The sequence below is a fragment of the Cheilinus undulatus genome, linkage group 1 (genome assembly GCF_018320785.1).
Source record: "Cheilinus undulatus linkage group 1, ASM1832078v1, whole genome shotgun sequence".
NCBI classification, from domain to species: Eukaryota; Metazoa; Chordata; class Actinopteri; order Labriformes; family Labridae; genus Cheilinus; species Cheilinus undulatus.
In genome coordinates this window covers 26,041,425-26,068,988 of record NC_054865.1, presented here as the reverse complement: position 1 = coordinate 26,068,988, position 27,564 = coordinate 26,041,425, and the positions used below count along the sequence as shown (strand labels likewise).

At 38.1% G+C, this 27,564-nt stretch overlaps 2 protein-coding genes across 3 annotated transcripts in view; one reads left to right on the top strand and one right to left on the bottom strand.

The window, feature by feature from the left end:
- The window catches only part of nfatc3a (nuclear factor of activated T cells 3a), an 82,751-nt gene extending 61,715 nt beyond the window's left edge, over positions 1-21,036 (top strand). The window contains exon 10 of the mRNA XM_041808945.1: positions 17,953-21,036. Within this exon, the coding sequence (XP_041664879.1) occupies positions 17,953-18,029 (77 nt within the window). The 3' untranslated portion in view covers positions 18,030-21,036. The remainder of the gene's footprint in view (positions 1-17,952) is intronic.
- Positions 21,037-22,052: 1,016 nt separating this feature from the next.
- Positions 22,053-27,564, bottom strand: part of esrp2 (epithelial splicing regulatory protein 2) — a 29,411-nt gene continuing 23,899 nt past the window's right edge. Inside the window, exons 16-17 of one of the 2 annotated variants that reach the window (XM_041792804.1) lie at positions 25,192-25,292; positions 23,231-23,365 (exon numbers count right to left, since the gene is read on the bottom strand). In XM_041792804.1, coding sequence (XP_041648738.1) covers positions 25,206-25,292 — 87 coding nt within the window. In that variant the 3' untranslated portion in view covers positions 23,231-23,365; positions 25,192-25,205. Of the gene's footprint in view, positions 23,366-25,191; positions 25,293-27,564 lie in introns of both variants that reach the window. The other variant, XM_041792795.1, reaches the window with a different exon arrangement.

Below are 27,564 nucleotides of genomic sequence, written 5' to 3'. Positions count from 1 at the left end.
TTTAGTCTCTTGAAACCAGGGAGAGAATTGCATCATTTTGTGACACTTGCTAGGGCTGAAGTAGGAAAACAAAAAGTGCACTTGTGTGCTGCTTCAGTAATTACATCCTGTGTGTGTTTTTGCGTATGTGAGCTGGTGTGTAGGTGTGTTAACAACCATAATTAGCATGCTCAGGAGAACTTGTTGACTTAACAATTGACTAGTTAGCAGCTTTTTTCTCTCTTAATTATAAATTCTAGTTCCTTACCTTAAATGTCCAAACTATTTTAAATTGTCATGGACTAATGTAGATTTCATGACATGTTTTGTCATTTTTAACTCCAGGATGAAATTCAAATGAGGCTTCCAAAGGTTTAGGGTTAATAAGAAACCTGGTGAGACTGTGTGAGGAAGGTGTGATATTGTGTAAGTAAGGGTTAGCCTAATTAACACATGGCCATTGTCAGGAAGTAATGTGTGAAAGATAAACGTTGTTTGCATCTGTGCAGACATAAAATCCGCATTTTCAGATGATTAGATGGTAGTAAATGCAGCGACACACAGACTCAATGACTGGCTGGTCACACTTATACTCTTCTGAAAAAAAAAAAAGTGCGAGAAAAGTTTGTGAGTGACACAGTTCAGCCGGGAATGTAAGCTCTCCCTTTGAGCCTGTGGCTAAAAATAGCTTTCTGTGCCAGCCCAGCTCTGTAGGCCATGTTTTGGAGTAGCAACGTGAGACTTTAAACTACAGCTCTGAGTTTTAGAAGGTCGCAGCACACTCTTAAGTAGTCCATTTTCGACCAAGTTTGACAGGCAGGCAGAGATGGATCGGCACAAACACAAACCGATGAATATCAGAAAATACACACAAGTAATTATAAAGAAATTAAATAAAGTTATCTACCTAAGTATGTAAATATTTGCTTTTTTAAGTTAGCAAATCTATATATATCTCCAGTATAGTCCAGAAGGATTCTAAAAGCGCTATTTTGCATTAATAACATTGTTTATTACTTTATGAGACCACTGTGGGAGGACAAACTGCCACCAATCCTGAATGAGGTGAAATCATTTTTATTTGCTTTTGCTCATGATTTCACCTCTCCTTCATGTTTTTTCCTTTAACTCTTAATTTTCCAGATTAAAAACTAGAAAATATCTAAAATATTTTTTGTAATTTCTCTATATACATTTATATTCTCTTGAAAAGGCGTAGATTTAATCATATTTTGAATATGATTACCTTGAATAACCTACTGCAGTAGTATCAAAGATTTATGTCAGTGGCATGAGAGCGAGTATGAATGTGTATAGAAAACTGCACTGGTTAGCAAGCAGATGGCCCGCGTGACGCACACCAGAGCATGCTTGAGATGTGTGTGTGTTTGTGTGTGAGATGAGGTATTGTGTTTGTGTGTATCTGTTTGATGTGGAGGTGTGAGTGCACTGTAGGTGTGTGTGTGTAAAAACAGGAGACACAGGAGGTGAGAAGACAGACTGACAGACAGATGGACAGACAAGGTCAGGATCCAAGCCCACCGCAGGGTCACTCAGCCAAGAGATTCAATGTGAAATGTACTTGGCATCTATGATTAAAGTAAAGGAATACAAAGTAATGTCACACTTTAGGCTCCAGATTTCAACCTGTCCATTGCATCCAAATTAAGCATAGTTGGGAGAGTGAACCTGGACTTAATCCGAGGGTTGAAATAAAAGAGTTGTGTTGAATAGGAAGAGCTTCTTTGAAACAGCAAAAAAAAAAAAAAAAATGCAGCTTTACTTTCTTCAGGTTCTATTTTCTTAAGATTCTCATGTTAAAGTGCTTTAAAACAGTCAATGACCTGGAGAAACTAATACACAGGTTTTTTTTTTTTTTTTTTTTTTACAAGATAGCAGAGATCACCGTTAAATCTTGAAATAATGTTTAGGAGGAGCTGGACAAAAATCCAGCACACTGGGACTTATGTGATATAGTTTTTTAATTGGTTGTGGAGCTGATGACACAAAGAAGTTGACAGTGAGATGAAAGAAGAAAACAGCTGGATAATGTCAAACTGTGGTAAAAAGAAATTAAAAAGATATGGCGTGAGAAGAAATTGATGCTTAATTGCAGTAAATGAATACATCTTTCAGCTGCTGCACCTTTTAAGTGACATTTTATATTCTTTAGTTGATCAGATATTGTTAAATTGATGCAACAAATCATATAATTTCCTTACAATGTATTAATAATAACAGAACTGCTCTACTAAGATAATACCGTTTTCTCGGGCCACATGTTTAGTATTGTATTGTTTCAAATAATGGAAGTGTTAATGGATTTTGACGATATTGGATATGTGAATAGTTACAAATTGACTCTGGGGTGCACAGACAGCCTAGCGGTGTAAGGCGCTACCCATGTACGCGGGTGGCCCGGGTTCGAATCTGGCCCGTGGCCCTTTATCACATGTCTCTCCCCACTCTCTCCTGTTTCTGATTCAATCCACTGTCCTCCTCTATGAAATAAAAGCACAAAAAGTCTTTAAGAAAAATAATGATAATAATAATTCTAATCTAATGTTCCGATACCATTTTTTCTTCCCGATACGATATCGATACCAAGGTGGGCACGGCCGATACCGAGTACTGATCTGATACCAGTATGAACTTTCCAGACTGACTGTGCAGACTAGCAAATTATTTTAGACTTTTATTTGACCCAGAACATGGATGAACAAATAGAATCATAATATACAGCATCCCTGTGAGCCTAAAGTTGTTTTTCTGCTGATTGTTGAGTTTTACTCCTAAATATTAAAATAATAATACAGGGGCCTGCATCACAGGCGCTTTCTCTCTTATGCTCTACTCAGGCACCACGACGTGATTATGGAACAGCCTGCAACTGGCTGACAGACCCAAACAAATACTGCAGTTAGCATTCGAGTTAGCATTCGGGCAAGCGGTAATAAATGATTGTAATTCGATTAAAGTGGATAAAAAGACGTTCATTGTCAAGTTTACTGATGTAGATTTAATCATTAAATTACCCAAAAGCCACACAAGTTCCAGGCTTGCTGAAAATGCTGCCGCAATGAAGCAAAATATAAAGCTAAACCAAATGGTATTGGATTTGTGCATAAACTTGTGTACTCACTGATATCAATACCTGCATTTTAAACAGTATCAGATGTATTTCTGATACTGTATCGGAATCGGAACAACCCTAACACCAATATTGATACCCATATTTAAATGTAGTTTTGACCTAAAACTTCTTTCCTTAGAATACTCAATTTATAGCTTGAGGATGATTCAGTCCTGATGAAACACTTAAAAATTTAAGGAATGATGTAGGATAAAGACATGAGTTAAAGTTGGTCTTTTAGTCTTTCCTAAAACTTAAAGAACTCTTTTTTGTTGGGCCAGTATTTACAGCTGATATGGGCACATTTCTATTGCCAGAATATCAGTTTGAATATCAGCAGAAATGTTCATATCTGCATCCCTACATCCGGCATAATATCAGTATCATGCATTCTATACAATTCATGTATTTTTGTATTGTATCATATCATATTGGTATTGTTTTGCATCATATTGTATTGTAACATATCAAATCATATTGCATTGTATCATATCTGCCATTCCAACCCCTAATGCTAGGGAGACCAAAGAACAGCATACAATACCTGCCAGTATCATGAAACATCATCTCAGGCAGGTCTTTAATGGTTGCTGTCTTTCACATTTGGCCTAGAGATGACGGTGGGTTGCTACCTCAACAAAACACAAATACAGGTTTTATTCTGTCGCTTTAATTTTAGGACTTAAGCATAAGTAGGTACAGATGACTGATGGACTTAGAATATTAGTTTTTATTAATCCCTAGTATGACTGTCAGCCAGGTTTGCCAAAGCTCTGTAAACCTGTGTTTCATTCTTTACTCAAAAGTGCAGCCGTTGATGACAGAGTGGGCCCTCCTGTGATGATGATTACAGCCGCCATAGAGACTGAATCTTAGGCTTCTGTGCAGCGGAACTGTGCATTTAACTAATTAATCATCACATGATGATCTCTCTGTTGACAGAGCACACATGAGAGAAGATAACACTTCTGTGTTTTTGTGTGTGTTGGTTAACAGTATCTGTGGTGTCCATAGTGTGTGTGAAGTTAGTGGTCACAACAAAAGCTGGTCTTTTGTTGGCCCTGCCCACATGCACAGCTGCCTCAAATTGTGCACGCGGCTTTGAGGGTTAATAATATGCTGAGCCCTGCTGCCTGCTCTTCTTAAGGGAGACAGTAATGGCATATATGCACAACTACAAATGGGCATAGTTAGCTATTTGTTATCCTGCAGATGTAATCAAATAAAGAGGCAGTAACTATGCTGTGAAAACATCTTTAAAAAATTTATTGTTCTGTTTTTCTTACTTTAAAAGGCACAAACTGCAAAAAAAAAAAAACAGTGGCATTAAAGAGTTGTCGCCACTAAAGTTGTACATCCTCATATTGTGGAGAAAAGTAGGTTATCTGTTGAACATTGCTATCGGCAGTGCTTTCCTTCTAGAAATATATCTGCAAAAAAATTTGCACAAATCTAAGTAGCTGGCGGAAGAGTGTCTGCAGGGTCTTCAAAAGTATTAAAAGTTGATATGTTCATTTAGAAAAAAAATAAGAAAAGTATAAAAAGTATTTATTAGTCTTAAACTCAGTACCATCATGTCCTAAATTTTGTGGCTGTTCTCAGTTTTGTATATTATTAAAAGAGGTTGAGGGCTTGTTTTTCTGCTTTTGTTTTTACTTTCAGTTATTAAGTACAAAGGGAGATTCTGATGGATCTGATGTCTTATGTTTTGGCCCACTGAGCTATCAGTGCATCCTTAAAGCTGTTCTGTGTACGTAGCTAACAAGTTAACAATGTAATTTAGTGATGTGTGCATGTAAAAGATTGGTAGATGAAAGTTGTTGAGAAATGGTTGGAGAAGACACAGAATTATCTAAATACAAATAAGCAATTGCCTAGTGAAATACCAACACAGAGTCTGCTCATGTTAGCACTTCTAGCATCTCAAAGAAAGCTTTATTTGAAAACTTTGTAACAAATACTATCTGCATTCTCTTGACTATGTTGTCACATTTTTATCTTACAATTTGCACATAACTGTCACCAAAATTGGTTTGAAATTGAAGATGCAATGGGGTCTTGAAGTATTTAAAGAGGGTCTTGATAAAGGTCTTTAAAGTATTACATTTAATGGATGATTTTCCGTATACAACCTGTGATGTGTATCTGTTGTGTCACATCAGTTTAATGCTTGCAAAGAAGATTTGTATTGGGCAGTGGAAGTCCCCTCTTGGACAAACAGATTTTTTTTTCATGGTTATCCATGAATGAAATTGTCAGCAGTGCAGGAGTTTCTGAGAAAGCAACCTGCAGTTTGTGATGATTCAATGATATTAAGAGAGGAGAGACTGCTGGGTATGTTTAAGCTATCTAAAAATACTTAATTAGAAAAACAAACATACAAACAAGCAAGGGAAAAATGGCTATATTGTCATTTTGAACAATGTCAGCCTTGATTTTCATTTTTGGGGTATCTCTAAAATGTGTCTATCTATTCCAATCTAACAGACTTGCACACATGCATTTTCTAACTAAAATTAGATACTGGCGATATTTTATTACAATGCAGCAGCCAATTAGCTTCACTTTATAGTTTAAAGACTTAAAATGGGAAAAATGACAGCCTTGATCGGTCAAAGGGAAAGAAAACCTTTAAATCAGCACATCTAGTTATCAGTAATAACACAAAACTAATTATTTTATAAAGTTATGCGCAGGACTACTTCTTTAGGTGGTAAGCTGTACATGGTCTAATAAAAAATAACTTGATTTAGCTAGTTAGCTTAGAACATATAATAAACAAGTCAGATGTCACTTAAATTAGTGAGCTTAAGACGTGTGGGGCGGCTGATAGTTACCATTTGTGACTGCTAGGCCAGCTTTTTCCTCCTGGTTCCAATCTTTATGTCAAGCTAAGTTATCCAGCTACTGACTGCAGCTTTATTTCCAATGCCAGATATCAGAGTGGTATTGCTCTTGTCATGTGACTGTTGGCAAAAGAAGTAGTCAGAATTTTATTTTAACAGTGCTTCTTTGTAACATAACCAATGTCAGTGCTGCAAATGCCCCCGAGAACTAACAGCAAGATCCAAGTCCTCTCAGTTTAGAGTGCCCCTTTAGCTCATGGACAGTTGTCTTTAGCCCACAGCTCTACAACATAGAGCCATCATGAATGAATTAAGTAAGCAAGCAATGGGGAGGTCACCAACTAGGAATCCAAAATAGATCATTTTCCTCAGGATGACCAATCCAAACGGAAACACCTGAAAATATTGGACTTATATCAGACTGGTGGTGAGATGTGTTTCTTCAGTTACATGCTGAATGAAAGTAGACTTGGGTTTGACCTTTGTTTGTCAGACTACAGATTGGTATTATGTTGAGTCACATTTTTATTTGGAAAGGGTTCTAGAAAGTTTATATGAAACTATTAATGTAGCCCACCTGCATCATTTATTCTCATTCTATTCACTTCCATCATCACATATGGATGAAAAGTAACTCATTACATTTACTCAAAATACTGTCATTGAGTGGCTTTTTTGTGTGCCTGTACTTTTTTGGTATATTTCTAAATCAGTAGATTTACCTCTACTTAAATAAGATTTAATCAGAGTAAATGTACTTTTACCTGAGTACTGTTGTCTTGTACTTTTCTGCACCTGTGTTCACGGCACAGTGGCACATGGAGAGAATGAATTATCATCACATCCCAAAACAGCTTATGACTGCTGGGGTTCTTTGGATTATGTTTCTGGTGGATTGTTGTTGTTTTTGATGTGAGACACATTTACACTGTGAGTGAAGTTATCCACTGAGTTATTTCTCACCTGTGACTTTAGGGGCTCCAGAAGGATGCATAGTTCACATTCTTCATCATTATGCATCGCCTTTCTATGAAGTTGACTCTGTACTTTATTCTTGCCAGAGGAGACCCTCCTCCCCACAGCTTTCAAGAGTTGCTGCAACTCTTTCATACTGTAAAATATAGAAACTTTAAAAATGTTAGATTTAACTCTGTACAAGTTGAATAAGCACTGATAACAGCTGTGTGTTTTACTTTATTATAAAGATCTGACTTTACCTGAACAACCTGGTTGGGAGGTATTCTCTTGTTGTTTATGCCAATAAGGAAAGATCATATTTTACTGTACAACTCCTCTGTAACTTCCAAGTACTTAAAGAAAACGTTAAATGAAGTACTTCGTACTTTTACTCGAGTAGATTTATGAACCAGTACTTTCACTTCTACATAAGTAAATTTCAACCAGAGCAACAGTTCTTTTACCTGAGTACAATAGTAGAGTGCTTTATCCACCTCTGCATACACCATCAACCACCATTAAAGAAAAATATTCATTCAGTTAAAGCTTTTAGTTCTTTTGTGATACAGTAGGATTTATCAGATTGAGTCAGACAAACCACCTCTCTGTGTATGTGTCCTTTCATGTCCATATAAACAGACAAAAGAAAGAAAAAAAACATTGCTGCAGTTTATAAAATTCTATGACCCGACATGAAAATAAAATAATCCATCTTTCTCTGTTTGGTTGCCCGTGCTTGTGTGAGTATGGGACCGTTAAAGCCAGAGGCCTCACCATGCCATTAACTCTCAGTAACAGAGTTAACACAGGGAACTCTTGATTTCATGGCATGAAAAAGAAGCAATGGAAGGAAAATTTGTTACCATCCAATTCTGCAGCAGCTCATTAAAAACAATGGCAAACATTTGTTGGTCTTTTCTCCCTGAAACAAGTGGAAATGGACTTTCTGTGTCATCTTTCCGTACAATTAAGGTCTTAAGAGTTTAAGGCAGAGGTCTTGGCAGCTTGTTGTGGAGACGGAGTCAGTGCTGCCTTTTCCTTTTGACAGAAGGAGGAGAAGCCTGGAAATCTTTCAGTAGTGATCAGTGCAACTCACTGACTTATAGTTTCTGTTTCTGAGTTATATTTAAAACAAAAATATTATCATTAACAGATTTTTCTTTAAAGGGGGTTGTTACAAAATTTTTTTATTATTTTATCAGTAGTTGCTGTTTTTAAGTGTCAAGATGATAAATACTTTATTGACCTCAAAGGAATTCAAGAAGCTAAATTGCTTTTGTCAGTCGAGCATTAAGGGCCAGTTTTTGCTAGATTTCCCCTGGAAAAGAAATAATACTACTCAATACATTTCTCATGGCATACATGTCTAGACTTGTCAGGGTGTGCGAAAGTAGATTTCACTTTCCCTAGTACATAATTGAGTACCTGTAGAGGGATGCACGTTTGTGTAAAGTAAGCCTTATAGTGTATGTATTACGTTTTTCCCTTTTCTTCTGGTGATTACCGTGTCCTATTTGATACTGATAAGATTTGGGAAATTTGAAGACACTAGCACCTTTATATAAATGAAGTTATTAGCTTTCACACAATTACCCTTAGATATGGTACATTTTCTTTTTCTTTGTCTAATAAAGTTTCTTTTTTTGTTAGATGGACCAGATAAGATAAAGGCTTTCCTTTTGAGTTAAGGATATTTGAACCTTTAAACATTTTAAAGAAGAAAATTGTTACGAATTGCTGCTCTACAGCTGTTTTTGTACTGTATTGTAACAGGATTGTTTGAATTAAACTCTCTGCTCAAGTTTAAAAAAGGAAGAGAAAATCTATTATTTTAGATGGGTCTGCAGCTCTGGATCTATAACACATTAAACAGCAGGAAGAAGACCACACCAGAGACTCATCATGCTCTCTGCTGATAAGTCCTACAGTTAATACTATTAACCATTGTAGCTGGCTCTGCTGATCTCCCCAGGCAGCCATTTTGGCCCGAGTGGTTTCCTTCCTGAAGCCCGGTCTTTTTTGTCACCCGCTGAGTGGAGCCATGAGTCTGATCTGCTCAGTGAAGACAGAAGAGCCTTGTGAATCACTTACCATCAGATCAAATGGGAAATCCACCAGCAGTTCAAGCATATGCATGACTTTGAGAAAGTGACTTTTAAATGAGCTTCTCAGGAGTACTTTGTGCTCTGGTCCTCTCACTGACTACAAAAGAGCAGCAGGAGAGTTAAAACAGTGAACCAGAAAACGATCTGGAGTGTTTCAATACAAATTCCATCAACTGATCATCTATTTCCAATGTGTGTGTGATCACTTGGTGAATTTTTACTTCTGCCTTGTACCTGAGGCCCTGGGAAGACATGTGCGTGCCGTTACAAGGTTGTGCAAGTGGAAACTGTGTGTTTGATATTCCCTCTCACAGTCTCGCCTGTCTCTGCTCCCTCTGCACAAATGTTTTCCACCGTGGCATGTTGTCTTCATTTGCTGGACTCAAGAATCAGTCAGTCAATCTTCCAGTTATTTGCTTAAGCTGCTCTGCCAGAGTAATGCTTTTAAAGCCTGGGTCAGGAAACTTTTTTCTGTGCTTTGTGACAATCCCCCATTTTCCATTTCGACAGTAGAAATGTTTATTGTAGTGACTGTCTGTCTACCTCTTCCACTTCTGTTTTGCATTATGGAAATCTGTTTTAATATTCCTCTTTTGATGTGAACCTTGGAAACAGCGACGTGAGTTTACCCAATCTCAGTAGTCTCCTGTGAGATTTCAGGGATGTTTCACGGACATTTTCTAATTCTGCAGATGTAGATTTGATGATACATTTCTTATTAGTATATCTTTAAAGGGGCTAAAACTTTTGGCTATACATGAACCATTTTACTTTAAATTCCTTGCTTACTTCTCAGAATACTTCTCATACTCCATGATGCTTTGTTTAAAAAATGATTGTAAATTGACAAACTTTACAGAGGCTCAATTTGTTCCTACATAGTGTCTGAAACTCGGAGAAGCTTGATCCTCAAAATGAGTGCGAATAGTTATGATAAAAAATGAAATTGATTACTCTAAGGTGAGTCTATCAAGTAGCATTGTTAGTTTTTAGAATTTTAGGAAAGAGCTGTATGGAGAGTGACATAAGCAAAGCAGCAGAAATCATACAGAAGAGATTAAAAAACAACTTAAATCCATATAAACATTAAAGCAAATAAGAACACTTACAAACGTAAAAGCTTTTTCAAACATATAATAAGGTAAAACACATAAAACAGGGGTGGGTCACTTGTTCTGGCCTCTTTTACTCACTTTTGAATTCCCATCCAAACCACAGGGGAAGACTCCATCAGATATCAGACTACCTGACAGCAGCAGCAGTAGTAGCAGTCGGCTGAGTGCAGATGTATATTTTGACTGGGGACCTCCCCTCCCAGTCATCTGCAAAGGATCTCCTTCCATCTGAGCCATTCAGACCCACACTTACTATGGCAGGCAGCGCTGAATCACCGGCTTTTCTGTTGCACTGTCATCAAGGATACGAGTCAGCCTGAGAAAACACTATCAGCATACGAAACTCATCAGTCAAAGCTGCCTTTCACTTCTGGTTTATTGATGTGTGGTGCACAGCTTTAAATGAATGACTGTATTCTTAGCAGAGATTATTGCTCACCGGTATAGGAAATTAACCCTCTGTTTTACGTAAAAGGATTCCTCTATGGTTTTAACCTTTTCCTTTGAGACTAATTTTGATTGCTGAAGCTTTTTTGGTGTTTTTTTCCCATATTTACATTCAATCAGATGGAAAACAACAACAAAAACATGCTCTCTCTACCTCTCCTCTCAGTTGCCTGTTTTGGAACTAAGAACAAAATAAGGTCAGCCCTGTTCCAAACAGCAAGAAAATTAAGACAAAAATGTGTTAGCTTTCAGACTAAGATCTTGTAATGGGACTAAAACTGTGGTAAAGAAGTTCTTACTGACGGGCTTTTGCATATAAATGATAAAGATGGGAATCTTTAGGCACCTCATGATTCGATTCGATTACGATTCAATACTTAATCGGTTGTAATGCACTTGTTTGTTTTTTACATTTCTGTTGTTCTCACAGTGTCAAAATAATAAAAACATTACATTTGTGTTTAGAAAAAAATAGATACATTACATTTCCACTATCCTCTAATGGGAGATGTGTGTTAACTGGAACTTTACAGTTGCACTGAACCAAAGGCAGCAGCATCCTTTCCTTGTAACATATCTGAAGTTACAGAAAATGTCCTTTTTCACAGATGAACAACTGGTAATCTAAATCTTGCTGTGATGTTCATGTCAGAGTTCCACCTTTTTGTTCCTGATATTCCACAGTATTAGATATTTAAATTCTTTTCGATTATCAATTATTGGACATTTTTCACATCAATTCAGAACCTTCCATTTCCACATCACGATGCATCTAAGAAACAATTTTTCTCCCATCTGTTATGAATTATAACATTATTTGTATTGCACCTTTAAAAACAGAGGTTTACAAAGTGACAATGAGACAAATAAAACAAAACCTTATAACACAAGCATAAGAACACAACAAGAAAGTCAAAGCCTCGACAACAGAAGAACCCACAAAAGATTAAGCCAGCATTGTTGCACCGACATCATAATAACCCAGGGGACACATCATAAAAACCAGAAAGAAATTACAAAAACCCAGAAACATTAAAAAAAAAAAAAAAAAAAAAAGATAGCGTTAAAAAAAAAAAACAAATATAACCAGGTAATGCAGGAATCCAACTACATCAAGAGAGACCTGAATACCAGAGATGTAAAAACATAAAAGAGACTAAAGACAGGATGAAATGCAATAGAAGTCAAAACAATATGGGTAGATAAAAAACAAATTAAAATGAGTAGTGATTATTAGATCAGAGTACACCAGTTAAAAGGGAGAAACTGTAAGGTGATCATAATGGTAATAAAATTATGATAATGATCGAGTAAAAAACAAATATAAAAGCAATATCGCTAAAAATTAATTAAAGTCGAGGGAGGGGTTAAAAGCTCAAAAGCAATTAAGAGAGTCTGTAAAAATGAGTTTTAAGTTAAGTTTTAAGTGATTTAAAGGAGGTGATTGAATCTGAATACCTCATCTCCTGTGGCAGGTCATTTCAAAGTCGAGGGGCCCTGATGAAGAAAGCCCTGTTATTTAGATTTGAATCTCGGCTTTGGATTGACCAGGAGGCCCCCACCTGAGGATCTAAGGCTGGTTCATTAACGGTTTAAATTTCTGTTTAGTAGCTTGAAGCCAGACCCTTAAATGCTTAAGAAGTGATGATTAAAATCTTAAAGTCAGGGAGCCAATGCAGGGAAGCTGAACTGGAGGTGATTTGATGTTGTCTGTTAAGACCAGTAAGAAGCCTAAACGAGACTCATAATTCAAGTTTAGTTACGCAAGAAAGGCATGAGTGTAAAATTTGGCAGTTGTTTTGTTTAGATTCAAATATTCTTTAATGTTAGTGACATTTGAGTCATTTTTAACCTTTATAGCCTTAATCTAGTTTTATTCAACAAAATTCTTAAAACATGTTAGTCTAGATTTAGTCAATAAAAAGCCCTTATATTTTAGTCTTTACTTCTTTTAGTCTTCATGTTCATTGTCTTTAAAGAAATTTATTCAGCTATATTGTAAAATTGATATAAATATAAAACACTCACATTATTGCACTATCAATACTTTACTTTACTTACCCTATGTTCACAGGGAAGAAATGTGGATTTTTAACATACTTCAGTTCAGCACTAATACTTTAAACCCATATTGGTCTCTATGAGGAAAAGTTAACTTACTTTTCGTCAGAGTTTTCATCACTAAAGATATATTTTTAGCTAGTATACTAGTCTTGTCTTTCCTATGGAAGAAAGGTAGTAAAAGGCGCCCAAGAAAAGATCAACATGGCCAAAAAAAAAATCCTCTGAGGAGTTTTTGACTGGTTATAAAAAACAAGCTGGATTAAATACAGATCCCTCCATATACCTACAGAGGCAAATGAGAGCATCAGCGACAAGACTGATCATTTCTGTGATGTAATTTTAATGGTAGTGCCTTGTCAAGCATAGGGTAGGTGTCAGACAATGGTAATAACAATAATCCATTCACCTAGCATCTCCCATTTGGGGCTGCAGGAGGCTGGAGCTAATCCCACTTGTCATTTGGCAACAGGAAGGGTACAGTCTTGACTGGTCACTGGTCAGTCACAAGGCTAACCCTTAGAAACACAGAAGCACCTGCATTCACACTTGCGGGAAATTTAGTATTACTAATCAGCCAAGCAAGCATATATTTAGTCTGGAGCACCTGGAGGGAACCAACACATGCAGACTTCACATTGAAAGGCCCCATCTGACCAGGATTTAAACCAGGAACCTTCTTACTGTGTAAACAGTGCCAATCACTAAGCCACTCTGCTGCCCATGTGCTATAAAGGCCGCTGTAGCATTGACAGTAAATGTTAGTGACAGGTTTGTAGGTAAACCTTGTCCTCTTGCTTTTAATGTTACCTCCAATTTCCACATACAGCGAAAGCGCTGCGAATCATACTGCCGAGCAAATCACTCCCTCTCTAGTCTATCAGAGCATTTCCACAGCAGGCGCTCCAGACTGGCAGCAGTGCGTGCCTGGACTGACACTTCGCTCCGCTTCATTCGAGATACGCTGCAGGTCTATTTTCAGCGCCGGCCACTGCCAAACCGTGTCAATAACTGTCGATCAGAAAGCTCCAGAAGAGGAAGTTACAAGCATAGAATATCCGATTCTTTCAAAATACAACACAATGCACAGACTCCTGATTGTAAATTATCACTATGCGAGAGCAGAGGGTCACTGAGAGGTCAATGGGTCACAGAGCTACAACGGTGCCACTGACGAGGGAAAGTTAACTTTTAAGGACATTTAGCCAAAGAATTTTACAAAACCACAGATCCTTTAAGCAAACATTAACCTTATAACTTCCTAACGTACTCACCAATGGTGGAAGCAATAGTATCATGGACTTATACCGGAACGGATGATAAATTAACCCCAAAAGGTAAAATAGTCCGCTGTTGACATACTATTCTTGCGTGAACTTGCAATTCTCCCGTGATCTCTTCCTGCTGATCAGGGCTGCGCGTCGTGTGCAGGTTTGGTTGGACCAAACCTGCAGCACTTCAGTGCACAGCGCAGTCGTCCTATGTGGAAATTGGGGGTTAGAAAATAGTGGATCAAATTGTGATCAATTCTTTCAAAGTTGTACTTATGCTTAAACTAGATGGCCTGCATGCCTCCAGATTTATTTCTGCATCCACAGCTTAATGTTTGCATTTGCAACAATCAAATCAGTACAGCGGAAAGCAATATTTCTGCAAACGCCTACTTCATGTCGATGTGTCTCACTTAGCACTGGGTTTCTCATATTCCTGTGGTGTCAGAGCAGATTTTCTCCTATCAATCAGCAGATTTTAACACGACAGTTTCAGCTCTGCGGGAGTACAGGGCTATAAACATCACTCTCTGATTGAGGCTTTAATTGAAATTATTAAGGTTTTTGATTTAGACCTTTATTCACATCTTGGTGTTTGCTTTAAGATAATGAAGCCTCATTAAAGGTGTTACCTACCTTGTTTCTTGAATAAGGTTTAAATTGTGACACGGCTTAGACATGTTAGAGCTAAATTTCATTCTATGTGGGACATTCGAACAAAAGAAACCCATTTACTTGTATGTCTTCGTTGTTAAACAGTCTCTGTTGTCCTTTAAGGCTGTTAGACGCTCTTTATTCTGAGCTCAGTTTTACCGCCTCTCCTTCTAAAGGTCACGGCCTTTAAAAGAATCGTGTAGACCTCAATCATAGTTTGTTTGTTTTTTTACATAAGCTGTGGGACACAATCCATAAAGTGGCAGAATTGTTTTATACATCCCCTTGCAGAAAAGTCTAACACATATAAAGTTAAATGTTTGCTCTGGTAGTCACAACGTAACCTCGTGAGTTCGTGGTGGTGCTGTGAGTGTTATGTGTGTGTGTGTGAACATAGATGACATGGGAAAGGAAGAGCCTCCCACGCTAACAGGATGATGTGAGTGATGGTGGCCAGACACAAAAGCAAGCAGCAGAAAACAAATAAAACAAGAGAAGGTGCAACAAGGCAATGAATTCAGTGATGGTCCTGTGACAGACTGGGAAAGGAATTAGTTTTGAGGATTATGTATGAAAAATGAAGCAGACACAGATGATACAAGAGTCAAACAACTGAAAAGGTTGATCAACATTTATAAAAAAAAAAAAAGTCTGTTTTTTCAGAGTTCAGAAGGAGCTTTTGTTTCTTGATGTTCTATTTAAAAGCCTTTATTTCAGTTGGTGTGTCATCTTATTTAAATACAGTTTCTTTTTCTTGTGAAACACATACTCGGCTGCTCATCATTCACTGAGTCACCCCCTACCCACTTTTCATGGTGTAAGTTACAGTAATGCATTTGTTTATTACGGCAAAGGCAGAATGTGTGATTATGCAGCTCTGGGGAACAAAAAGGAGCATTATTTAGGACTGTCATGTGCGGACAGGTCTGCTTGTAAACCTACCAGTCTCAAACTGGGCCAGAGGTTTCTGCTGCACCCTCCCAAACCAGTTCATCCAGCCCGAAGTGTGTCTGACCTCCAACATCAGCGTTGGGGGGAATTCACACATATAGTCAAAATGGAAAAATCACACATTCCATGAATTACAAACAACAAAACAAAGATGTGTCTGTCTGTCCGTCTGTCCTGAACACGTCAAAGTCCTCACAGTTGATTTACTTCACGGCTGCACTTTTACTGGCTCCCTGCCGTGTCTTATGTTGTCCCTGTGTGAATACTGAATGGAGGCAGCAGATGCAAAACAATCACCCACACTGGCTGAAAAACAGCAGCAGAGAAAGTCTTATCTGTTATTTATTTAAAACGCTGTTCTAACTGAGTCAGAGGAGTAATTAACCTTGCTTCGCCTGGGTGCCGCTCTCAGCTCAACAGCACGTTTTTAACCATGATTTGGTGTCACACAGCATTTTCAGCCATGTTCACAAAACTGCATACAGCCCTAGGAAATGCACTAAAGCATCATTAAAGTTGTAATGAAGTAACGGACGGCCTATCCCATACAGCACCACTGTGTTTGTAGCAGGCGGTGTGCTGTGGTAACAGTCGTTGGACTAAAAGGTCAGAACTGTGAATGGAAGACTTTCTCTCATTTGTTTTGTCAGGAGTGATTATTTCTGGCGTCAGAGCCGTGCCTCGGTGAACTTTGGGGTTTGCCAGTTTGTTTGAGTTTTTCCATTTTGAGCATTTAGATGGCCGAGTTTGTGCTGAAAGTGCTGTGAGGAACTCAAAGTGGGGAAGCACTGCCTCCTGCTGGTCAGATACATGGACTTCAATTGCACTTCATTTCCTGGCTTTAAAGGCTTAAAATAAACCCTGACATTATGATCTGATGATTTCTTTCTCTACCTTCTCTAGGGAAAGAAAACACACTTCAAAAATATATTTTTCTTCTGTATACAGGCTATGTTTGGGTTAAATGATCCTTATTGTCATTGTCATATTGTACAAAAGAATTCACCCCCTTGGATGTGTTTCCCTTTTATTAACTTTATAAATCAATCATGTTCAATATATATTTTTTATTACAAAAAACCTCTTAAATGTCAAAGTGAAAACAGATTTCTGCAAAATAATGCCAATTAGATAAAAATATTTAATACAAAATAAGCAACCGCATAAATATTCTCCCCCTTCAAGTCAGTATTAAGTGAATGCATCTTTCTTTTACTTCGACATTTCATAGGGTTTTTTGTAACTTTTTTGTCACAAAAATCAATGTTATATTAACCATGGTTGATTCATAAAATCAATTAAAGAGTTAAACATCTAAGGGGCTGAATACTTTTTTAGACACTATACATTTCTATCCTTTTTTGTCCTTTTGTTTGAAGAAAATGCTAACAGAAAACTAATGTTTCAGTTAAGGAAGAGATAATCAATATTTGATGGAATAACCTTTTTCCCCATAGCTTGCTTGTGTCTCAGCTCTTTACTTTAAGATTGCTGCTGTATTCTGCAACTCTCAACCCTAAAATTAAGCTGCTGAACTTAATTGATTGCTTTTCACCAGTGAATTTCCTCTCACTTATGAGGCATTGCTGTGTTGAAATCAAACAGATGCTGTAATAGCGTGGCTTGCATGCATGCAGAGATGCTAATTTGAGGATAATTTGGAGTGGCTTCGTAAATTTTGTGGAGCTGTATATTAATATCGGTATCTGCCCATAGTGGCCATCAGCAAAATAATGCGGTATAAGCAGCAGTCAGTAGCTAGTGTTTATCTGTCGTGTCATATCTGTTTAATGCTGTCATCTAGCTTGCATAGCTGCTGAATCAAATTAAAGATCTTTGACTGGGAGGAAGAAGTCACCTATTGGTCAAACTTCAATCATATATCAAACTTCAGTATCAGCCCTACTTTTTAACAAATGTTAGATTTCTAGTATATGCATGATGTCATTTAAAATTTTGAAATCAAGTTATTGTAGATTTATTTTTGGTAACATCTTTTTTTTTTGGCCTTAAATGAAGTGGAAATGCTCCCTTTTCTCAACAGTTTTCCTCCTGTAAATGCTCTGCTTTTTCTTCCTCATTATTGCAAATGTTTTGATTTGTATTTTTTTTCTGTATCAAACTGAATTATACAGTAGTGACCTTCAACGCTTCAGATACAGTCAGTCAAGTGGTATTCTTCATTTGACACAACAGATAAAACTGATATTTACATAATGGGAAAAATGGTGGAGTTTTAAAATTGTTCTCCCATTCATAATGTGTTTTAAATTTATTTCATTTCTCTGTCTTAAATACTTTCTTCCAGAATCAACCCAATCATTAATTTGAAGACATTTTAATACAAAATGAACTGCTGTAAGGCTAAGATGATCATTGTTGAGTGAATAAGTTCTAAAAAGTGTTTTGCTGTTTGTTTTGTTGTTTCCACAGTCAATGAAATCATCGGCAGAGACATGTCCCAGACCCCCAGCACTCATGGTCCTCCATCAGCACACAGCCAGTCGTAGCTCAGCCTGCTCAGGCCCTGGTGAAGCCTTCTGAGTACCCATACCACCTCCCCTCCTGCAGCTCCAGCCATGACCCCAGGTCCAGGTTGTGGTCCTGTGTGCAGAGCAACATGATAGGGTGGAGGTGAAAAAGAGATGGAGGTCAGAGACAGAATATACTCCATGTGCAAGACCACCAGCCTGACAGTCTCATCGTTCATTTCTTCTGATTCCTTGAAAAACTGCAGTGTTTCTCTTTTCAGAAACAAAGAAAGAAAAGTCACAACTTCAGATAGATGCAGCCGTGTTCAGGCTGACATGTTTGACTGACTTTTGAAGCACCACTGTCTTCCTGAACGATCAGCTCTCTGTGCATCTGGAGCTCTAGCTTTTTGACTGACTTACTGTTATGGAGACAATACAGCAGTCTGTGTGCCGTCTCCTCTCTCACCAGCAATGACATTTATTGAATGAGGACATTTTAAAATGTAGAAAACAAAGAGAGACTTAGAAGTGCCCAGTGCTTTTGCAGGATCTAAATCTGGGATTTTAATGTTTGGTAGTGTTTTCTCAGGCGACTCTTTTTGTAAAACATCAGGATAGAAGGATGCTTGAAAACATTCTTGTTTTTTCCTTAGTGAGCATCAGCAAAAGTGGCATGATGTGAGATGATGGGAGTGAAGAAAAGTTGGCTGTAGAATGATCTAACTAACTCAAATCAGTTTTTCAAGTTATGGATCAGTCTGCTTGTGGCATTAGTGATGACGACTCTGTGCACTCCGTGTTCTTCTCCCTATTTAATGATAAAAGCATTCAGGTGTGGGGTGCAGGGCCCCTGCAGGGAGGAGAAGCTCCTCTGGCGCTGCAGCCTGCGACATTCCACAACTTTAAGCAACCCTGCAGCCGTGTAGATATCTGTATATGAACAACCCTCTACTGTTTCCTTCTTCAAGCTAAACAAATGCCTTATCGACACTTAGAAAGCTTTGTGTATTTTTTTGTTGTTTTGCACAGCTGGGTTTGGATTTGAACGTTTTTTTTTTTTGTTGTTGTTTTTTTTTAACAGATGTGCGACTGATCTACATTGATCAGATTTTTTAAGTGACTTCAGATAGAGCAGGTAAGAAGGTTGTAGGGCTGAATTAGCCCTCTTTAATATTTTCATTTAAGGAGTTATGATGATTCTTTTCATGTCACAGAGTGAAGTTGTCACAAAAACAGAATTTTGAACTTTGATATGCTACTATGATATCAATACCTGTTTTGATACCACAGCAACAAAAAAAAACACAACCCTAAGGCCCTAAAATGCAGGCTAACTCCTCAATACTGTCTAAATTGCACAAAAACATTGTTGCTGTTTTGAGACCGAACATTACCAGTGTTTGTGTGCAGGAGTTTAACTGCATTGTTACATTGGAATCATTCCTCTTCTATGCACCAGATTTTTTCCTCTTTAATCATAAGGTATTAAAGAGGTATCTAAGTATTGTAAATTCTGACAACAGAGAAGTGTTTCAGGACTCCACAGAGATACTTCTTCTCTTATGCATAACTCCCCACATTTTCCAGGGGCCCTTGTGTGCCTTTTTATTCCCAGCAGAGATTCAAATCTGGCAAAAATGTTCAGGCTTTCCCTTTACTGTAATGAAACAAGTCAATCAGTGTTTGCTGTTAACAATCAGAGACTTTCCCTTATTGTTTCCAGAATGTCATGACAGACATGCAGTGCCTGTAAGGCAGCAATACCACAGTTAGGACGACGAATGAGTCTTTTTAGCAGGCTTCTGGTCAGGTCAGATTATGTGTATGAGAAAAGACTGATGGTGTGAAGATTTGCATCTGCTTCTTTTCCTTTCCTTTTTTTGCCTTAAGCTTGACAATGATGCTCCTGCACTGCTTGAGGAGTGTTGCAAATGACAGTTTAAAGTCAGTTTCCAGGTGAAATGATTCTGCTATGCATTAAAATTCTGCCTAATGCCTTTAAAAATGAGAAAAAAAAAAAGAAAAAAGACCTTGATGCCTCTAGAAGTAGACTGTAGAGCTGATTGATTCTGTTAACATCCTGGAGTTGTTCATCAGCCATTCTGCCTTGTTAAGGACGCGGTGCAAACATCTGTATGGGTTGAAATGTGTGAGTACGGATGGTGTTTGTACCAAATATGCTGGAAAGATGACAGGATTTGAAATTTGTATTTTCAACAGAAGCACACATTTGTATTTAGGCTATGCAAGCTGAAAAGCAGTAAATGTGAGACATTAAAAAGAGATTATTACGTTTGTTCTAATGTTTATAAACTTCACAGAGCAGAAAGAAAAAAAAAAACTTCAGATAGTGAGAGAATCATGTCACTTTGTAAACTATTAGGATGCCTTAACTCTTGTTTGAAAACCAGTTTGTCGGTGTGTCTGTATGCTTTTCTGGGTTGTTTTTTTTTTCTTTCCATGACAAAGGCGTACGTCAGAACTATTAATACTTTTCGTTTGTTTGTTTTTTGGGGGGGAGGCGCAGGGTGGGAGAAGGGAGATGACTTTTTAATAAAAAAAAGCCGCTTCTGCAGCTTGAAAGACTTGAGCGATTAAGAAAAACAACAAAACCAGCATCAAGAAGAAACTCTGGCTGCCGTCCTCTTCTGTCAACCAAAGACCGAACAATCTGTTCCCCCTTTACGTTAAGGTGAAACTCCAGAGACTGTTCTGCTCTATTTTTGATACTTTAAAATGGATGTCATTCCTTAAAGGTTGGGGACATGAGTGTTGAATATGTATTGATATTTTTATATCTATATATATTCATACACACATATATGTATACACACATCTATATATATGTTTTGTAAAATAAAAGGGAAATACAGGTTTAGCTGATGTTTACCGAGCCTTGTATTGTCATTTCCTGTATATTTTGTATGTTAAAATTTTTGTAATTTTTAAGACTGCAGTGCTTTTTGAAATTATTCAAAGGGAATACCTTGCTTATATAACGTAGGCTCTAAAGTAGTGTATATCAATAAAAAACAAAAATCACTGTTGGCTCTGTGTCACTTCAGTTTATCTAATTTCTTAAAAAAACAGCCCTCCTTTGACTCCACTAAGCCCTCAGAACAACTAACTGATGAAACCAGATGGATTAAATGATGGTCACAGTGTAAACACAGATGCAGATCTTGGTCGGGGCTCCTTTTGCATGAATTACTGCAGAAATGTGACTTGGCATGGAGGCAATCAGTCTGTGGATCTGCTGAGGCGTTATGGAAGACAAGGTTGCTCTGATAGTGGCCTTCAGCTCTTCTGTATTTCCCATCTTCCTCTTCATAATACCCCATGGACTCTCTATGGGGTTTAGGCTTGGTCAATTCAAGCACGGCACATGGTTCTTAGACCAGGTATTGGTACTTTTGGCAGTGTGGACAGGTGCCAAGTCCTGCTGGAAAACGAAATCCACATCCCCATAAAGCTAGTCAGCAGAGGGAAGCATAAAGTGGTAGATGGCTGCGCTGACCTTGGACCTGATAAGCCTCCAATATTGAACTTTTTCACTATGTTAAAATTTTCTGAGATGCTGAATTTTGGGTTCTTACTAACTGCAAGTCATAACCATCAAAATGAAAGAAAATAAACACTTGAAAGTCTGTGCTGATGAGCTTATATGCATCTTTAAGTTGAATTACTGAAATAAATCAACTTTTTGATGATATTCTAATTTATTGAGTTGCACCTGTATACAGACACTGCCCCTTTATGGACTCTGCCATCTTTCTACAGTTCCACTGGCTGTCTTCAGGTTACCACCAGAAGTGCAATCCAGATCTGACTTTCAGTACCTTAGTTTTCTGTACCTTAAAATCAGTTTGACAGAAAAATAACTGAGCGACTTTTTATTTAAACCAGCAGGGGGCACTTTATGCTTTGGCTTCTTGTGTTTGAAGTCAGGAGCTGAAGAAGTGAGTGAAGGTAAGCTAGTTGATTGGCTCATCCATTACATTCCTATCAACATACATAATAGATCAAACATCCATAAAAAACTACAGGGACGAACATGGGTCATTGTCAACATCTTTATTGTTTACAGTTTTATACACAGATCAAAATTCATACAAGTCTCAAACTTGCAACAAAAGGAACAAGTATCTCCTCTGCCACCAGAGGTTGACACAGCCTCATTTTATGTTTTTGGCCAGTATTGCACTCTGGGTAATGTAGGCACAGTAAAGAGTGAAAAAACTACAACAGCTGTCAGCAGGCCTGTCAAAGAGGGGAAAAAACTCATGCAGTTATTACACATTTATAGTTTTTACTTGGTCTTCAGCAGGAATTAAAGCATGCTACAGACTAATTGTTATAAATAGATGGAGACAAAAAGGAAAGGTCAATAATTATAGGATACACCTGAGTCTTTATACATCACATAACTGAATCATCTCTAAAGGTTTTCTATTTAACTCTGTCTACTCTAATGGAGAAAATTAACCTAGTGCTTGAAAAAGGTACATCTACTCACACAAATGTTTCTGTTCAGCTCAAATATATAAAGTTACAAATTAGTTGTTTCAGTAGCATAGTCAAATTAATCCATGACAGTCGAGGCAAGTGCAGTGTGACATTTTCTCTGCTGAGTCAGTTTTGATATCTCTCCCCTCCCTTTTCTAAATGGCACCACCACACTGCTGAAGGGTTATAACTTAAACAATGTGCATGCACGTTCACACACATCTGTCTTTGCATAGAGGTAACACAAAGGATCATAAATTCTGAAAAAGTCTAAATCTTGTAGTAGTCAAGAGTGAAAATTCAGAAATATACAGAAAGATGGAAATGCAGAAGTGGTCTGTATAGCCTCAAGCATTTCAGGAAGAACATCTGTTCACATTCATACAAAGAGGATATAAATATACATGCAGATTTGGCTGTGCAGAGCCGCTGATATAGGTTGTCCAAGCTTCACATCATCTCATCTGCACAAAAAATGCTCGAGTTTGACATCCAGAGTGGCATGAAGCTTTTAGGACTTCACCAGTAGATCTCGTAACTCTGAAAGCGGCTTCAGGAGTGTCAGGGCCAGCAGGGTCAAATGTTTTGACAAATGGTCAATGATGGAAAAGGGGATTGGCTGTTTAAATGTAACTGTATGGTAAAACTGCTGCTGCAAGGACATGTGTTCTCCAACAGGAAGTTAAAGGAGGATGGGCTTGAGGTCAGTTACAGACCACCAGGTGGACCTGCTGGCCGTAGAAGGGGTGGTTGGAGCGCTCTGCTACGGCCTGCCTGGCGATCTCCTCACTAGGGAAGGTGATCAAGGCCTCACCGCTGCACTGCCCACTGAAGTTGTACAAGATGAGAACGGCGTCTGGCTGGAGCTGCAGAAGGAAAAAAAGGAATTAAAGCAAAAACAAATTAGAAAACAAGTGTTGACTTTTTGGCACCTTAAACACCAAAGGGAGCAGACGAAGCATAGGATGAGCAAATCCCAGGAAAAGAAGTCGTATCAAACCGGTTCAATTAGGTGGAAAAAGGAGAGAGGTTAATGGGGGAAGCTAGAGAGCAAAAGCAGAACACACGCGGTTCTCAGACGACCTGGAATCCACGAGGAGAGTTGTTAGGACCCATACTGATTAGTTACAAGTCTGCATGCATCTGCATCTTACTTAAAGGTCAGGTTTGATGCATAAAAATCAGCTTTGTAAAGATATGTGAACACCACAGATCCCATTTCATACAAAGCGGTACAAACAGTCAGCATGTTAGACGGTATCATGTCAGAGCAGAGGAGAATGAGGATGCAATCAGGGAAGAGTTTATTTAGAATAAAACAGGCAGTGAAGTAAATCCTTCATGACAGAACTGTTATTAGGAGTGCTGAATACTTACACTACATCTTTATAGAGATTATAAAATATTAGGGGAAGCAAGAAGTAAGTCATTTTTGTTTGAATTAGATTGCCGTGTAATGCTTAGTATCTCGACTATTATCTTACTAAAATGAAACATTTAAAGTCCCTATTCTCACTAGATATATTCTTAAAGAGGGGGTATTATATTTTTTCTGATTTTTAAAACATAAAGTCACAATGTTGGGTGTCCATATTCCTCGTATGCAAATTTTCAAACCGCAAGATAAATGTATGTGGCAGTAATCTTGGAATTAGGGTTAGGGTAGACTGTAAATTGATGAAAACGGTTCGCTGGGAATCTCTCCGAGATCTTCTCCGAGATTTCGACTGTAAGCATATTAAAGAGCCATTAAATGTTACCATGTCAGTTTCACTGATGTTAGTCTGCAGATTTACAGATTAATGGCATGCATTTTGATCTTTGGTAACACAGAAGTAGGCAAATGTGTTTATTACCTCCACCAAGGAGGTTATGTGATCGGCAGGGTTTGTTAGTTAGATTGTTAGCAACATAACTTAAAAAGTTATGGACAGATTTTGATGAAATTTTCAGGAAATGTCAGAATTGGCATAAGGAAGAACTGATTAGATTTTGGGACTGATCCGGATCACCGTCTGGATCCAGAAATTTTTTAAAGGATTCTTTACTATTGGGAGATAGGGCTAATGGCGGAGGTCTGCGCTCTCCGAGTGCTTTTCTAGTTTTAGTTAAGATTTTTTTTTGGACATTTTCCCTTTCTTTGACAGGACAGCCAAAAACACAAGAAACATGGGGGGAGAGAGAGAGAGGTAGGGGAAGACCTGCACCAAGCCCAACATGACTCCTTATCTTGCATATCATTCCCCACTCTCTCTCCCTGATTTCGGATGCGATCCTTTGTCCTGCACTTTCTAAAAAAGGCAAAAAGCGCAAAAATAAATTTGATAAAGTATCCTGACAATAACAATTAACATTGATGTTTATGCAATTGTGTGTGTGCACTAGCCTCACCATTCAGATTTTAACATTAAGTCAGCAATTTAAAGGCATAAAACTATTCAACAGTCCATTAACACGGATGATTTTACTCTATTATGTCACTCTCTTTTTTTCTACCTCTTTTCTAGCCATTTTGTGTGTCATCTGTTTGTCTGGATGTGAGGAAAGTTAGTTTTGTTTTAGAGAAGAATGGCTGGTTTTCTCATTCAACATGCAGAGACAATAAAAGGGGCCCTGTGTAATTTATTGAGGTAAGTTAAAGGACATGCCCTCTGCACCCCCCTGGTCCTTTGGGTCTGCAGCCTCCTCTTACCTGTGTGGGAGTCCCTACAGACAGAGCCATTCTTTGGGCTGAATCAGACTCCTGGCCTGTTCGTTCATCTGAACCATGCCGCTGTACTCGTCAGGAGCATACTACAGACAGCATAATAATGAACGCATAGTCAGGGTGGGAGGCCTCCGCATTGAGTCATACATTAGTCACAGATACAGAAATGATGCAGAGATGATGACAGTCTAAAAAATACAAACCAAAGAAAAAAAAACACAGACACACACTGCAGACAGATCACATCATGTTAAAGAATGGGATTGTGCTGTAATGAATATCAGTAGTGGTGTGGGAACACTTTCTCACCCAGGGATGGTGTGAGAGGCATCACTGCAGCCAGGAAACACACAAACACTCACACACAACCAAACAATTAAGGATACAATTACTGTAGTTCAGCCAACAGTCAGAACAGGAGTCAGCTTTACTCGCCCCCAAACACACATACTTCAAAACCACATAGGTTATTCAGAAACGGTAGAATGAATGACTTTACCACCAGAAGTAGACCCAAGAAAAAATTCTTCACTTCAAATACCACCCACTCCTTCTTCTTCCCTCCCCAACTTGCCAAACCGTTGTGAACCACACCTGTCAGGATTCATACCTGCCTCAGAAGACTCTGCCTGATTGAGACTGGCAGTGAAAATATTGGAAGCACAAAGAATTGGGGGGAGAGCACAAGTACACACACGTCCTCTAATTAGGCACTACTGTGGTGTTATTTTGCAATAACAGTGGTGGTAAATCTTGAGTAGCTGCAGGGCTGAGAGCACAGAGGTCCGACAGCTCCTGAACTCCTCACAAAGTTTGTAACCACACATGGTAATATCTAACACCACTGTCTACCATGACAAACACCAACACTGTTCAATGTGAGAGCCTGTTTACACATGGTACCAACATGGGTCCTGGGTGATCCATTCTTAGTTTAACCTGGTTTGTATATAATTATTCTAACAAACTATATACCATATACATATCTTTCATTAGTCTTTAAAAAAATGAATGAATAGATTAGCTTTAAAAATGTCTGTTCCTATTGGAGCTTAAAGAGTACAAACATTTATACATGTGATTTACTCTGTTTCCCATCAAAGCACTTTAACCTATTGTTTTCTTGTCATCTCAGGATAAGCAGAGCTATTTTTCTCAGAGTTGTTTTGTCTTATCACCTTGAAATGTAAAACTTGTTTTCAAGTTATAACAGGAAAATATCTGGCAATTAAAAAACACACAAAATGTTTCGCTAATTTCGGCCTTTTGCAAATCCAGGGACATGAGAAATAAACTGAGATTTGGAGAACACAAATGGAAGCTGTGTATAAATACAGGTAAACAGGATAAAACTAAGCATGCACTGTGTGATTTTCAGCCAATTCTGACACTAATTTTGAGCTGCACGACTCACTCTAAAGTCTAGCCCAGTTTCCCCTAGATCCTGCATTGTTTGTCATGCAGCGGGACACAAGGGCTGACAACAGCCCAACCAGCAGCTAACAACTGGTCAGCTGGATTCCTGGCATGTTTGATATGAAACTCCAGAATCCCCAACTTTAGGGCATTTTTTTCTTAGTCAACTGTTGGGCAGCATCTTCACTATGAAAACTGCAGGAATGGCTTTTGATGCGCCTTAATGTAAGACAGGAAATAAACAAGCAGGAAATAGGTTTGCCTGCAGACCTCAAACTGACTTGGAGTATTTATTATTATTTAGCTGCTAGGTGTGTTTGCTGGTGATGCTGTTTATATACATGAGCAAGAAAGATGGTGAGACTGGTATTGTTGCTTGGAGCTATTTTAAGTGTGAAAACAAGACAATATGAATTCAGCCTTTCTGCAATTTGACATTTCTTACACTCCATCTTAAGGATTCAGTCCCAGTGTGAGCTGACAATTGATTAGACCATTAGAGTCGACCTGAAATCACACAGTGAATGCCTGCCTTAAGTAAAATGGATCAATGCATGTCTGCTCTTAAAGCTCTATGATGAACTGCCTGTTACTGATATCTGTTTCTTGGATTAAGACCCCATCTTGCCTGCTTCAGTCCTACCAGGATGCAATCATCCCTTGGAGAAACATAAAGTACAAAATCTCTTACTTCACTGATGCTGTGATTGTTTTTGTGTTTCTATCCTTTCCACTTCACTGGGTACACTACTTTGCACATGCTTGAATAACAAATGCTACAATATATAAGAATGTGATGAGGTGTTATTCAACTAGGGGTCCTTCCGTGTGCCACAATGGTTTTCATAATGTTAAACCTATGTGGACAAATGTGTCCCAGAACTCTCTCAAATCTCTTGTGGGATGTTTACGGATTTTAGATGCATTTAAACTTGTACTTAT